This window comes from Populus trichocarpa, chromosome 13, assembly GCF_000002775.5.
Source record: "Populus trichocarpa isolate Nisqually-1 chromosome 13, P.trichocarpa_v4.1, whole genome shotgun sequence".
NCBI lineage: Eukaryota > Viridiplantae > Streptophyta > Magnoliopsida > Malpighiales > Salicaceae > Populus > Populus trichocarpa.
The window spans coordinates 13,070,210-13,086,572 of record NC_037297.2 but is presented as its reverse complement, the minus strand read 5'-3'; the positions used below and the strand labels follow the sequence as shown (position 1 = coordinate 13,086,572).

The following is a 16,363-nucleotide window of genomic DNA, read 5'->3' as shown; positions in this document are numbered from 1 at the left end:
CAAATCTTCTTCCTTGTCGTCAGGGATAATCTTTCAAGGGTATATAGGTAAAAACCAAGTCAAGACTGATCCAATTTTCAATCTTTTAGAAAGGATTATTTATATGACCAAGTGCGGTCTTGCTTCTCGAGCCCTAAAGAAGACTTCTTATTTAGGGCATGACCTCGAACCAATTCAAACTTAAGCAGGGAAGACCAGTTATAATTTTCTTTTTAAATGGATGTACAGATATATTGATGAAGAGTATTGCATATTTTTTTAAAAAAATCACGAGCTAGGAGGAGAGGATTAATTTACATGGACATTATATATATATATATATATATATATATATATATATATATTAAAATAATGTTATTTTAATAATTTATTTTTAAAATTATTAATAGAATTTTAATCGAGTTTTACCTAGGACAACCCAGTCTCAAATCATTTAAGCTTTTTAATTAGGTCAAATTAGGTTAATTGTTTTTTTATTATTCAATTTAAATCAATTTAAACCCAAATCATCCGAGTCTCTAGATATGTCTGCCATGTAGAGATGAACAAAAAAATTAAAAAACCGATTAAACCGAGAAAATAAAAAACAAAATAATTGAAAAAACTCAAACATGGAAAAAACCGATTAAATCTTTTAGAATATTTTAAAAAATATTCGGTTTTGTTTGGTTTCATAAGCTTGAAACTGAAAAACTGAACCGAACTGAAAAAACCGAACTCAACCAAAACCAAACCCACTAGAAAAGTAAAAAAAAAACCCTAAATAACAATATAGTTTTTGGCTTTTAATATAAAATAACCAAATCGAACCGAAACGTAACCGAACCAAACCGAAACCAAACCGAACCAAACCAAAACCGGTCGGTTGGGTTTTGGTTTTTAATATAAAATAATTGAACCAAACTGAAATTGTTTGGTTTGAACCGGTTTCAGTTTTATTTTTGTATTTTATAAAATTTTGATTTGGTTGTTTTTTACAAGTAAAAACCCATATTGAACAAAAAAAAATAATCACCCCTCAGCCATGCATCATAAAAGATACGAGCAAAGGAAAACATTGTTTCATTAAACATGTAATGAAGACAATTTTTTATCATTAAAAAATCACCCAAGGCAACAATATATTTTATTTATGTTCATGAAAGTGATTGGAGCGAGTTTTCCACACGGCAAATGAGAGCACCCAACTCGATCTTAACTACGGTTGAGATGTATTGTTTTACTAATCAACTAGTGTTATTTATCTAATACTTCATATCACACATTAATAATAAAATATTCTAATCAACAATTTGAACCATTATTATCTTTAAAATCCGTTTTACATGATTTATGACTTCTGAAACCATCGTTTTTAACTCTGAATCACAATTTAATATTATCTTTTCATAAATAAATTATCAAAAAAATTTGAGTTAAATTGATTAAAAGTATGTTTGACAAAAAATAAATAAATTATATTAACTTTTTTCTTGTTTCTTTAAGAGAATTGATTAAAGTAAAATTTTGATTTTGATTTTATATAATTTTTTATTTAAATCAAATAATTATTTCTAATCAAATGTATTTATAAATCTTCTTTCAATTAAGAGTTAAAAAATGAAATTTAAATACCTTCAAGAGAATAATGATGAAAACCAATTCACAAACATGTAACAATATCAAGAAATTAATAGCCAATGGTAAATATTAATATGAAATAATATTTTACAAGAGTTCTTGGCTATGTGGCCTTTCCTTCATCTTCCACGAGAATGACTTTTTTATCATAAAAAAATCACGCCCACTGCATCTCAAATGATGAAGGGTGTTTCGGGAGCTTAGTTGATTTTTTTTAAAAAGATTTTTTTATATAAAAATATATAAAAATAATTTTTATTATTTTTTAAAATTTATTTTTAATACCAACACATCAAAATAATTTAAAAATATATAAAAAATTAATTTGATTATTTTTAAATTTTTTTTTACTAAAACTCCATTACAAATGCAGCCAAAAGGACACTAAATATTTATTAAAAGAAAAAATATGAGACACATATTTACCTATTAATTTGTCATTTTCGTTTTAATGAATGCATCAACCACCGCATGTAAATAATTATAAATGACAAGATTTGATAGATATTGAAATATAGGTTTAACTTTAATTTTAATATATATAAATAATTTGGATTTAAATGAAAATTGATTGAGAATATCATATGGTAATAAAATAAACAAATAAATGATGGGGAGATGGCATTAGGAAAATGACGCTGAATGTGTCCAGAAGAAAGCTCGGTTGACTTATGGTTCAAAACAACAGTCTTTGAAGTTTCTTTTTCAAATGCTTACGTAGCAAATTGAGACCAAGTCTTGTTTTCTCTCTTTCAGACTCTTAAACTAGCTGTAGTGTACATTCTTGCACCTCCAGCATCTAAATCTTGCCTGCAAAATTCTTTGGCAGCAGCCATGGATGTCCGAAACAATCCATGGATCATGTTTTTGGTTATCTTTTTTTGTTTTCCTCTCAACTCCCATGTCTCCCTTGGAGCTGATACAATCTCTGCAAACAGTTCTCTCTCTGGAGACCAAACTATTGTCTCAGCACGAAAAGTCTTTGAACTTGGTTTCTTCCATCCAGGTAACTCCTTATCTCAAACTACTAATATAGGCATGTGGTACTGTAGAGATAAAGTGTCTGAACAGACCATAGTTTGGGTAGCAAACAGAGACACCCGTTTCTGATAAACTTTCTTCAGAGTTAAGGATTTCTGGCGGTAATTTAGTTCTCTTTAATGAGTCCAAGATCCCAATTTGGTCCACAAATTTGATCTCTAGTAGGTCAAGTTCTGTGGAAGCAGTTCTTGGTCATGATGGAAATCTTGTTTTGAGAGATGGGTCTAATTCATCAGTCATAGTCATGGTCGCTAGCAGTTTTCACCTTTGTCCACCGTTGGATCTTGCTCTATGTTTGATATGTAGGTCATATTGATGAGCTCTTCATTATGAATGGTGGAGATCGGTATTAGAGACTCTGACAAGAAGTTATTCATCGGAGAACAATGTATTGTCAATTTTCAGGTCCGTTTTGGTTTGGTCTTGATTTAGAAAGATCTAACCGTTAAAATGCTATGATCTGTTGATATGTGTTTCATGATATAATGGTGGTTAACTTCACCATTTGGATTGTATTCATTCGGATTGAGTTGGGAGAAACTTGAACCTTAATAAAACATTGTTTAAAATAGGTTAGCAGAAATGAAATGAATGGAAAGTGTGGTGGCTTGATTTGTGTTTAACCATCAAAAGCATGCTAATTATGATTTAAATTGAAGAAAATCCTTAGTGTCTTTCCTTAGGCATGTTCGGCCATATTATTGATAGTAGAAAAATGGAGATATTGGTTGTCCCAATCTATGTATTAGAACTTAACAGTTTTATCACTCACCTTTTGGCTATGGTTAGGGAACCAAAATGATAAAATTCCAGATTGGGTTCTTCACAAAGGTTGTAGGTATGGATGTTATATTTTAAACAAAACTAACCTCGTGTAATTTGGAGCTATAGAACTCCAGTTATGGGTCATCAACCGAGACTGGGTCATGACAGACTCTATAGGGTAGTAGGTCTGATTTGTTGACGAATAATTTCGAGTGTCTTGGGGGCAGAACTGGGTTCTCCTCCCTCATGGAACTTGTAGCCCCGTGTCTTAGCTTTCCAACGAGACCAACCTTGCTTGAAACGGAGTACTAGAACTCCATATATAGTAAACAATCTGAGGAGAGGTCGAAATACGACCCCTGCTGGCAGATTCAGAAAGTCGCTAAAGCGACTATTTAGACACGTTAAAAGGTGAACATTTGGGTCCTTTCCCTTCGGGGAAGATGTGATATTATATCTTAGCTTCAAAAAGAAACGAGCTATGTTCAAAATGAAAGTTTTTAATGATAAGTATGATCGGACAAAGAATGACAATATTAATGGGTGAAATTGGCATGGACTAGCATACATTTAGTGTATGTTAGGATCCCGGGTAAGGGGATCACCATGCATCGATGCCTATGGGGCATGGACTAGCATATATTTAGTGTATGTTAGGATCCCGGGTAAGGGAATCACCATGCATCGATGCCTATGGGGCATGTACTAGCACACATAGTATACATTTAGTGTATATTAGGATCCTGGGTAAAGGGATCACCATGCATGGACTATCATACATTTAGTGTATGTTAGGATCCCAAGTAAGGGGATCGACATGCATCGATGCCTATAGGGCATGGACTAGCATACATTTAATGTATGTTAGGATCTCGGGTAAAGGGATCACCATGCATGGACTAGCATACATTTAGTGTATGTTAGGATCCTAGATAAGGGGATCGCCATGCATCGATGCCTATGGAGCATGGACTAGCATACATTTAGTGTATGTTAGGATTCCGGGTAAGGGGATCACCATGCATCGACGCCTATGAGGCATGGACTAACATATATTTAGTGTATGTTAGAATCCCGCAAGGGGATCACCATGCATCGACTAGCATACATTTAGTGTATTTTAGGGTCCCGGGTAAGGGGATCGCTAAGCATCAACGCCTACGAGGTGATGATGATACCGGTGAAATTGGTATTGATAATGAGTTAGGCAGAAATAGTTGTGGTTGATCTTATGGAATCTTGAATGGAAGTTGAAAATGGAAGATAAAACGGTTTTAGTAGTTGAATGAGAAAGAGTTCCAATGAAAACAAAAATGAAGAAGTGAATAGAATATGAATACATGTTTGCCTTTTTAAATTGTTGGATATTTGTGTTACTATACTTATTGTGATATTCATGTTTCAATAATATGTATTTTGTTTCTGGACCATCACATGCATGACAGGAGTAGATCCTAGCTTTTGTTAACTTTTTGTTATGTAGTTCTAGGGAGTTTATCCTTGTATTTTGAAATATTAAAACATTTATATAACTTAATTTATATAATTGATATTTAATGTTTCATGTATGCGTGTTTATCTCATTTATTTCTCTATAATGATATTTGTTGTTCAATGTATGTTATAAATATTATGGTTGTGATGATGATGATGTTTGTGGAATTGAGACCCAGGACGATTGAGTCGTGATTGAGTTATGAGATGTGAGATATTAGAAGTGTAAGCAGGGTACATGTCGATAACTTGGGACCTCCTGGTATAGGGGAGACTTTGTCGAAATTTTGGTGGAAATTTCGGTGGACTTTTATATGAGAATTGTAAAAAACAATCACTTGTATTTTTACGTACTAAATCGTAGGAAAATAATTATAAATGCATATGAAAGTATGGGGTGTTACAAAGATGATTCATCTTTCGCTAGGTAATGCATTCTTCGGTTAATCTTGGTGCAGAAATTTTTGCATCTATGTGTTACTTGAATCTGTAACCATGTTTAACTAAAAAAAGTTAAGACATCTTTTTTATTTTTTGTTAAAACAAAATATTGAGATAAAAATATATTTGACTGATTCGAGTTAGCTTAGGTAACTGAACAAATTTGTGACTTAGGTTATGAAACCATGATAACTCAATATAAATTAAATCAAAATAAATTATGAAGTCTAGTTCCTAATCAACTCAATATGGATGAAATTGAATATATATATATATATATATATATATATATATATATATATATATATATTAAAAAGACCCGAGTTAACTTGTCAAACCCACGACTTGAGTCATGAGACCAGGATAATCTCATAGAAAGTAATTCGAATAAATTATGAAGTCTAATTTCGAATCAACTAAATGTTGCAGAATATAATTAAAAAAAGAACACAAATAAAACAATCTGAATCAACTCGGGTTAATTCACCAAACTTATAACCCTGGTTATGAAACCAAGATAACCTCATAGAAAGTAAACTGTAAAAATAATCCAAGTTAATCTAGGATAATCTGTCATACTTGCGACCCTGGTCTATGACACTAAGATAACCCCATAAAAAGCAAATCAAAACAAATTATGAAGTTCAATTCTTAATCAATCAATTGTTAAAAGATGAAATTGGAAAAAAAAATCAATATAAAAATAGGACACATAAAACAACCCAAGTCTACCCGGGTTAACTCACAAAACCCTTGTTATGAGACCGAGATAACCTCATAGAAAACAAACCAAAACAAATCATAAAACCTAATTCACAATCAATGCAATGTTAGAGGATGAAATAAAAAAAATATCAATTTCAAAAAAAAAAAAATCTAGTCAATCAGGTTAACCCGTCAAACCTGTTACACGAATCATGAGATTAGAATAACCTCATGGATGAAATTAGAAAATATTTAAATATAGAATAAAAAAACTATTTTAATAAATAGTATGATGTGATTTACATTAAAAACATAATTTCTTTTTGTTTTTATATAATAAATATACTCTCTCTAATCTCTCGCATTGAAATTCTACCTTTGCAGTCTCTTTTATCTACAAAGAATTTTGATGAAAAGAATGAGGTACCGTGGAAAATCACACAATTCATCCCTTTTTGTGTTTATTTCACTACCAGAAAACCGGCGAAAACCAATAGAATTACCGACGGAAATATTTCATCGGTAATAATTACCGACGGACTAAATTCCATCTCAAAATCTGTCGGTATATACCGACCGTATCTCCGACGGACTATACATTTTGTTTGGAAAGATGCAACGGCGTGGTGACGTGGAGTTTTTTCAGACGATTTTACCGACGGAATGACTGAGGGATTCAAACTGAGATAGTCGTACAGTGACATGGCACTGTCACCGACAGAATCACCGATGGAATCACCGATGGAATGTATCCGTCAGGGATCCCATCAGTAAAAACCATTATATACACCCCCTCAGCCGACACTCTCTTCCTCTGTTTCTCCTTCTTCTTCTTTCCCATCCCACCTCTCCCCTCCCAAACTGCAACCAACCACCTATCCCAACTCTCCACTATTCTTAACACAAGCACTCAAGTTTCTTATACCTTGTACGTGGTCACAATATCCGTTTCTTGTGGATTTTATCATTTTTTTGTAAGTAATTCTATCCTTTTTAGTTTTAACATTTAAATGTGAATTTTATTGTTTTTTTAGTATATATATTTTGTTAACGTATGTACTTGTTTGATTGTTATTTGTCAAAGAAACTTGTAGTATGAATGTGTAATTTTATAGTTGTTATAGTTTGTTTTAGATTTTGTCAAATTATATTTGTTTGTAAATTGTTGAAATTTTGTTTGAATTACACCAAATTAAATGTATTGTGATGAAATAAATAATCAATAGCTTGTTTAACGGGTCTTTTTTAATTGTTATCAATTCTATTTCGAAGTTGTGATTTCTGGAAATTTATATATGTATAAATTTGTATGTATGAACGTTGATAGTTGATAATTGATAATGAATATTTAACATAAGTGTTGTTTTAGTTTGTTTGATAATGTCGGGGAAAATCAATATTTTTGTTATGTTTTATAGAGGTTCAATAGAAGTCATAGATGATCGTTCATGTATGTATCGGGACTCACCCCAAGGATTGCGGAGGATGGATTATTGTAATGGTGTCCAGGGTTTTATTAATTTCGCAACATTTATTCCGAGGAATTTTACTGATGGCGGTATTAGGCGTCCATGCAGGAAGTGTAAAAATTTAAAGTTTCTGCATCAAGATGTTGTAACGATGCATCTTCTAACCAAAGGGTTCATGGAGGATTACCTGTGTTGGTATGCACACGGAGAACTATTTGTTCCTAATGAGAGCATGGAAGAACAGGTGGTTGGGTCAAGTTCTAGTGCTAGCAACATGCATGAAGTTGGAAATGAGAACAGTAATCCTTACAGGAATATGGTTATGGATGCAATGAGAATGAGTGAAGGTAATGTCAGGGAATGTCCAATCGTAGAACAAGAACCTAATGCAAGTGCAGCAAGGTTTTTTAATCTGTTGAAAGATTCTGACGAACCATTATGGGATGGTTGCACGAACCACAGTAAATTATCAGCCGTAGCACAGGTGTTCACCATCAAGTCAGATCACGGGTTGAGTGAGGCCGGTTATGACAAGATTATTGAATAGGCGAGAAGCATTTTACCTGAAGGGAACAGGTTGAAAGAGAACTTCTATGCTGCCAAGTCCATGATGAAACCCCTCGGTTTAGGATACCAGAAAATTGATATATGCCCTAACTTCTGCATGTTATACTACCTTGAAAATGCCGAGATGACCGAGTGCATGACATGCGGGCATTCCCGTTACAAACCCAGAACTGGTAGAGGGAAGACTCTCGTGGCATATAAAAAACTTAGATACTTCCTAATCACACCTAGATTGCAGAGGTTATTCATGTCACCAAGGACTGTTGAGCACATGACATGGCACCAATCACACCATGCGGTTGATGGAGTGATGGTTCATCCTTCTGACGGTGAAGCATGGAAACATTTTAATAGTGTGCATCCTCACTTTTCAGCTGAATCAAGAAACGTGCGTCTTGGGTTGTGTACAGACGGATTCAACCCATTCGGGTCATTTGCTGCTCCTTATTCTTGTTGGCCGGTCATACTGACGGTTAATAACTTGCCACCGAGGATGTGTATGAGGCTAGAGTTCATGTTTTTATCTATGGTCATACCAGGTCCGAGCAGTCCGGGGCGGAATATAGATGTTTGTCTTCGTCCGTTGATTGATGAGTAGACGCAGTTGTGGTCCTCTAGAGCTTTGACTTATGACATATCGAGGAAACAGAATTTTGTTATGAGAGCGGCTTTGATGTGGACTATCAATGATTTCCCAGCTTATGGAATGGTTTCTGGTTGGAGCACGCATGGAAAGCTAGCATGTCCATACTGTATGCAGCACAACAAGACATTCACGCTAACAAACGGTGGTAAAGCTTCTTTTTTTTACTGTCACCGTCATTTGTTGTCGCCGAATCACAGGTATAAAAAGAACAAAAATGATTTCTTTGTTGGCAGAGTTGAAAAGGATGTTGCACCCCCGCGTCTTTCCGGTGAAGAATTGTTTGATGTTGTGTTAAAGTACGGTGACATTATGTTTGGTCTCCAATCAGGTAAGCAGAAGTTTCCTAGTTTTGGTTTGACCCATAATTGAGTGAAGCGAAGTATCTTTTGGGAGCTTCCTTATTGGAAGACCAATATTCTCCGCCATAACCTTGATGTCATGCACATTGAAAAGAACGTGTTTGATAACATTTTTAACACCGTCATGGATGTGAAGGGGAAGACAAAGGACAACATTAAGTCTAGATTTGATGTAGCGCTGTTCTGTAACAGTAAAAATATGGAGTTGGTTCGTGATGGGTCACGGGTCGCAAAACCAAGAGCGTACTATTTATGTTCGACTTAAACTTTGTCAAGAGTGTACTATTTATGTTTTGTGATACCATACACTCATATAATTTGGAACAACCTTGCAGGCAACATCGACGATACTTACTGTCCAATAACTCACAGCTGATCGAATCCCAGATCTTTCAATTACAAGATGAACAATTTGCCACATGGTTTAGAGCACATGTAAGTCCTATCACAAACTCATTATCTCTTGCAATGTAATTAATTGTATGTCAATTTTACATAATATCCGTTTATTGATTATTGTTGTATTTAATTTACAAGGTTTATCAAATGGGAGGTAGTGCTGCTATTTCACTGTCTTTACTAAGCCTGGGCCCTAAAAGAAAAGTCAAGTGCTATAACAGGTATTTTGTCAATGGATATGTCTTTCATACTGAAGAATACGGGCATGGAAGAAAGACATACAACAACGGTGTTTGTATTAAGGGATCAACTTCTAGTGAGTTTGAAGTTAACTACTACGGTAGATTGGAAGAGGTCATCGAACTGCAATATCATAGCGAGCAGAATAGAGTATTTTGATTCAAATGCTATTGGTATGACACAACTAACAGAGGAATCAGAGTAGATCCTCAATATGGTCTCGTTGAAATCAACTCAAAAGCTAGACACCATAACGTAAACGATGTCTTTGTTTTCGCAAAGCAATGCCAACAAGTTTATTACACATACACCCTTTCCTTTAGAAAGGACCGATCAAGAGTTTATTGGTTATCCGTTTTAAAAACAAAACCCAAGGGTCGTGTCGAGGTTGTTCAGGATGAGAACGAAGACACTAGTGTGATAGATGAAGTCTTTCAAGCTAGTGAGTTGGTTGAACCATACCGAGTTGCTCCTTCGATTGACTTAGAAGAAAATTTGAATTTTCATGTTTTCAATGATAGTCTTGTTGATGTTGACGTAGAGGAGTTGAATGCTATTTTGAGCTCTACTAGTGGACAAAAGAATGTTGTTGAAGAATATGATAACGAAATTGAAAAGTGCGATGAAGCTGATGATAACAATTTAATTGAGGACGAAGATGAAAATTCCGACTAACTAAACATGTTCTAAAGCTTTATTTTTATAATGTAATAATTTGGAACATGAAATATTTATTCTTCTTTAATGGTCAGCTCTTGTTATTGTGCTGCGTGTGCTGTAAGAGTGCAATTCAAGATTTTGTGACAGGGTTACACAAAAAAACAAGAAAAATTTACGGTTTCACTGACGGGTACACCGACGGACTATAACCCATCGGTATTTCACAGAGAGTTGAAAAACATTTACGGGATTGTGCCACACTCACCGACGGCGTCACCGACGGCTTATAACCCGTCGGTATTTCACAGAGAGTTGAAAAAAATTTACGGGATTGTGCCACAATCATCGACGGAATCACTGACGGTGTTACCGACGTATATTACCGATGGATTACCCAGATCCCGAAGCGCACGCATGTCAGACGTGTGTCCATCGACACAAGTACCGACGGATTTTCCGACAGATCGAAAAGTCTAGCGGGATTTTCGAACTTTTTTGGTGCGCATATAAATTAATTTCCGATAGTATTACTTACGGAATTTAATGCCACCGACAACAATTAATGTCCGTCGGTAATTCCGTTGGAAAAATTGCCATATAAAACACCCCCTTCCCCCCATTTGGTTCATTTTTTTCTCTCGGCTCCGTTTCTCTTCTTCTCCATTTCTCTTCTCCTCTCCATTTTTATTTGGCTTTTTGAAGAGATTTTATTATTTTGGTGGTAGTTTTAAAAGGTATGTATTCTTTTTTCTTTATCTTTGTATTTTTTTATTTTAATTATGATTATTTTTTTTGGTGTTCTTTGTTTTGTGTATTGTTTGTAGATAAAATCTTAAATTCAACACACTATTAAGGTAAGCATTTTTTATTCCCAAATTTATTTTGAATTGATATAGTGTTTTTTAGTTTTGTGTATTGTTTGTTTTGTGTTTAGGTTGTCTTGTATATTGTTTTTTAGTTTTTTAATTTTATTTATTAATTTTATGATATTATTGTTTGTATTGCTATAATTATTATTGTTGAATTTATGTTAAAAATGTTAATTTATATATAGAATTACATTTAATTAGTTTATCTTAATTTAGGATATTATTATTTGTATTGCTATAATTGTTATTGTTGAATTTATGTTTTAAATGTTAATTGAAATATAGAATTAAATTTAATTAGTTTATCTTAATTTTAGGATATTATTGTTTACTTGTCATTGTTATTGCTTGTAACTCTAAGTACCAATTTAACAATGAATGTTCATAGTTGAAATTGATTCTTTTACTTGGATTTTGTTATATGATGTTATTGAATAAGATGTTTTGTATTGATGATGATGAGTTGGGTTGAGATCCAGGATGATTGGATCGGGATGTGAAATAAAATTGGAAGTGTAATATGATTTTGTCGATAACTTGGGACCCCCCAGTATAGGGGAGACTCTGTCGATTTTTTTTTAAATAATCGAAGTTAATTATGTAATTATTCGTATAAATTTGTGTAGATGCGTAGAATGAAATTTACAGCACGTCGTCAGAAGACGGTTGCAGCTAGTTCTTCTAGCAGCGAGGAGGACGTATCCTTAGGTGCTGATCACGACGAGGAATCTACGCCAACTTGTGATGCTGCCTCTTCTAGCGCGGTGTCACAGCGCAGAAGCGGTGTGCTTTCACAGTGGGGTCAATTCACCCGCAAGTACCAGGCACAATGGAAGGATGACCTCTCAATGTATACTTATAACATAATTTATGAACAACTAATTAATATTATTACTTTTATTTAATTTCAGGTTCACAAACATTGAGGCTGCAAGGGCTATAACATTGGCGTTTAAATCGTCGATGGAGATTCCATTGTTTCAATGGAGCCAGGTTTCCAGACATCCTGAGTGGAAACCTAATATCGATGCATGGTTTAAGCGATTTCAGGTCAGTGTTAGTTTTTAATTTTCAGCTTATTTTTAATAAATAATTTTTATAATTTTATATCTTGTAATATTTTTATTTTATATGAATTATTTATATACACAGAACAAATTTGAGTGGGATAAGGCGAACAACAATGTTGTGAGGAGGGTATGGGAGAATCACGCGGCAACTAGGTAACATCGAAAATAATATTTATTTTTGTTTTATAATTTTATGTTTTAAATTCTAATTTGTTACTATGGAAGTAGGTTGCGTGATTTTTGGTATGACACCCAAAAACAATCAAAAAGAAACGCGAGGGATAACGGTCTTGAAGGATGGAATGAGGTGGCGGTTTGACGGGAATTCAAACCGCCATTCATCTCGGGGGAAATATGGACAACATATATTGAGCACGTGACCTCAGAGCGGTTCTCACGGCGCTCACAGTTCGGCGCCGACAATCGGAACCGGCAAATTCATGGTTCGGTGACCACGCACACTGGCGGATCTGTCCCATTCAGCGCACATGCAAAGCGGATGGTAAGATTAATTTTAATGAAATATATCGTTAATTAATTTGTCGTTCCTTATTAAATAACTTTCAACCGATTTTTTCCTTACAGGCTGCGTCTCTTGGACGTGAGCCGAGTCCAATGGAGCTGTTTGTAGAGACGCATGTGCGGAGTCAAGACCGCCAAAAGGGGATGCAGCAGTTTGTGGACAACCGTGCTCAGCACTTTGTGGACAACCGTGCTCAGCACTTTGTGGTATGTTCGTTCATTCATTTTATTTTGTAAGTTATTATTTTCTTGAATTGCATATTGAATTGCATATGATGATTTTTTAAAAAATTTTCAGGAGACCTATAATAGCCGGTTGAGGGAGAGATATGGGTACAATCCTTCGACCCATCCAGATTTCGATCCAGATTTGTGGATGGAGGTGGGATCGTCTGGTGGACCCGATAAAAATCGGGTATACGAGCTCTCCAACATTACGACTGAAAACTTGCGTTCGGGTCGTAGTGTCTCAACCGTTGGGAGCTCTCCATCAGTATCGAGCACCCAGTCTAAGGAGCTCATTGCCTTGAAACAACAATATCAACAACTCTCGACGAATTATAATGAGCTCCATCATATAGTCATGGAGATGAGATCAAAGATGGGTGATGATACTTGTGCAGGGCCTTTTTGGTCGTACGATCCCGGGAACAACCAGCCTTCTCCTCCAGCTCCACCGCTATTCTAGTTTAATTTTGTTTTTTAAACACATTAAATTTGTAATGAATATTTGGATGAATATTATTTAACATTATTTTTATATTTTCAATGTTTAATCCAATTTATTTGTTTATTAGAGTTTTACTATTAATAAATTATTTTTTATATATATTTTAAATAGATACCGACGGCTTTACTGACGACAATTATCCATCGGTATTTCACAGAGAGTTGCCAAACAATTACCAGTCGTGCCATAATTACCAACAAACATATTTCATCGGTGATTACATACAGACGGCTTTACCGACGGATAATATCTGTCGGTATTTCACAGAGAGTTGCCACACAATTACCACCGATGCCATAATTACCGACGGATTATCCGTGGGTAATTACCTTTGAAAATTTAGACAGATTTAGTCCGTCGGTAATGTTCCCGCGGGAAAAATTTTTTTGGCGCGCGTATCTGTCTGTAAGACCGTCGGTGTTCCGTCGGTGGATTGTTTTTTTATTTGCGACAGAATTAGCGATGGAAAAGAGAGTTACCGATGACTATTATACCGACAGACATGTTCCGTCGGTGATGCTGTCGGTAATTATTTCACCGACGGAGTTCATTCCTGTCACCGACAGAATTAGTCCGTCGGTAAAACTGTTTAATGGTGTAGTGTTTGTCAAGCTATGGTTGAAAATACCATTTTACTATAAAATATATAAAAAGAAATCTGCTGGCTATATACAGTAGTTGGGCGAACAGAAGTTGTTGATCCTGTGATTTATTGCTTTCATGGCTAAGTTGGGATATGATGGCATTTTTACCCTATTACGATTGTGATATATTATGAGCGTGTGTTTGTTATTACGACAATAATTATATTTTAAAATATGTTTTATTTTAAAATATATTAAAATAATTTTTTATATTCACCACTAGAAATTCGTCTAAAACCAACGGAATTACCAACAAAATAATTCTGTCGATAAATTGCGGTGATAATTACCGACGAATACTAATCCATCGGTAATTCAGTCGGTATATACCGACAGACTAATGCTATCGGTATATATCAATTGAATTACAAACGGAATATATAGAATTTTTTTTAAGAAAAAAAAGCAGTTCAATGACGTGGAAGTTTTTGCGGGTGATTTTACCGATGGAATGACCAAGGGATTCAAACCGAGATCTCCGTACAGTGACGTGACTAATTCACCGTCAGAATTACCAATGGAATCACCAACAGAAGTATTCCGTCGGTAATTCCATCGGTAAAAGTTAATTTATCACCACTCTGTCAACCCTCTCATCCCCTACTTCTCCTTCTTCTTCCTCATGCCAACTCTCCCCTCCCAAACTGTAAACAACCACCCCCCTAAAAATATCCCCCTCTTCTCAACACAAGTCATCTTTCTTTAACTTTTGTGGTCACAACATCTTTGTTCTAATTTATTGTGGATTTTATCATTTTTTGTAAGTAAAGCTATCTTTTTTAATTTTAACATTTAAATGTTAATTTTTTTTTTTAGTATATGTATTTTGTTAGTGTATGTACATGTTTTATTGTTATTGCTCAAACAAATTTGTAGTATGAATGTATAATTTTGTACTTGTTATGGTTTGTTTTATATTTTGTAAAATTGTTGAAACCTTGTTGAATTATCGAATTAGATGTGTTGTGATGAAATAATTAATAGCTTGTTTAACGGGTCCGTTTTAATTTTTATCAATGCTATTGTGGAGTTGTAATTTCTGTAAATTTATATGTATAAATTTGTATACACGTTGATAATTAATAATGAATATTTATGAGAAGTTTTAATTAGTTTGTTGGATAATCTCGAGGTAAACCAATATTTTTGCAAATTTATTTACTTAACATAGTTAATTAATACATGTTGTCATCATAATTTTATAGAGGTTCGATAAAAGTCATGGATGATTGTTCATGGATGTATCGAGATTCACCCCAAGGATTGCGGAGGATGGATTATTGTAATGGGGTTCGGGGTTTTATTAATTTCGAAACATCTATTCCCAGAAATTTTACTAGAGGCAGTATTAGGTGTCCATGCAAAAAGTATAAAAATAAAAAGTATCTGCATCCAGATGTTGTAATGATGCATCTTCTACACAAAAGGGTTTATGGAGGATTACCTGTGTTAGTATGCACACGGAGAACTATTTGTTCGTAATGAGAGCATGATAGAAAGGGTGGTTGGGTCAACTTCTAGTGCTAGCAACGTGCATGAAGTTGCAAATGACAACAGTAATCCTTACAGGAATATGGTTATGGATGCAATGAGAATGAATCAAGGTAATGTCAGTCAATGTCCAATCGTAGAAGAAAAACCTAATGCAGATGCAACAAGGTTTTTTGATATGTTGAAAGATTCTAACAAACCATTATCGGATGGTTGCACGAACCACAATAAATTATTGTTTGTACCATAGGTGTTCACCATCAAGTTAGATCACGGGTTGAGTGAGGTCGGTTATGACAAAATTATAGAATGGGCGAAAAGCATTTTATCTTAAGGGAATAGGCTGAAAGAGAACTTTTATGCTGCAAAGTCCATGATGAAACCCCTCGATTTAGGGTACCAGAAAATTGACATGTGCCCTAACTTCTGCATGTTATACTACCTTGAAAACGCTGAGCTGACCGAGTGCATGACATGTGTGCATTCCCGTTACAAACCCAGAACTGGCAGGGAAAAGAGTCTCGTGGCATATAAAAAACTTGAATACTTCTCAATCACACCTAGACTGCAGAGGTTATTCATGTCACCAAGGATTGTTGAGCACATGACATGTCACTAATCACATGATGTA

General features: G+C 34.6%; 1 protein-coding gene across 9 annotated transcripts; it reads left to right on the top strand.

Moving 5' to 3' along the window:
* Window positions 1–2,279: 2,279 nt before the first annotated feature.
* On the top strand, window positions 2,280–13,663 carry LOC127904186 (uncharacterized). Of its 9 annotated transcripts, none has more exons than XR_008057089.1 (9): window positions 2,281–2,626; window positions 7,644–8,893; window positions 8,982–9,076; window positions 9,443–9,542; window positions 9,645–12,325; window positions 12,428–12,498; window positions 12,574–12,847; window positions 12,931–13,074; window positions 13,166–13,663. XR_008057089.1 is itself a non-coding variant. In XM_052446409.1 (7 exons), exons 5-7 carry the CDS (start codon window positions 12,845–12,847, stop codon window positions 13,553–13,555), a joined length of 537 nt encoding a protein of 178 aa, XP_052302369.1. In that variant the 5' UTR covers window positions 2,311–2,626; window positions 11,231–11,260; window positions 11,902–12,325; window positions 12,428–12,498; window positions 12,574–12,844; the 3' UTR covers window positions 13,556–13,663. The 9 variants fall into 9 exon arrangements, 3 of the variants coding, with proteins under 3 accessions (XP_052302369.1, XP_052302370.1, XP_052302368.1); XR_008057090.1 differs by having other exon boundaries at window positions 8,982–9,542; window positions 9,645–11,260; window positions 11,902–12,325; XR_008057086.1 differs by having other exon boundaries at window positions 2,280–2,626; window positions 8,982–9,542.
* Window positions 13,664–16,363: the final 2,700 nt, after the last annotated feature.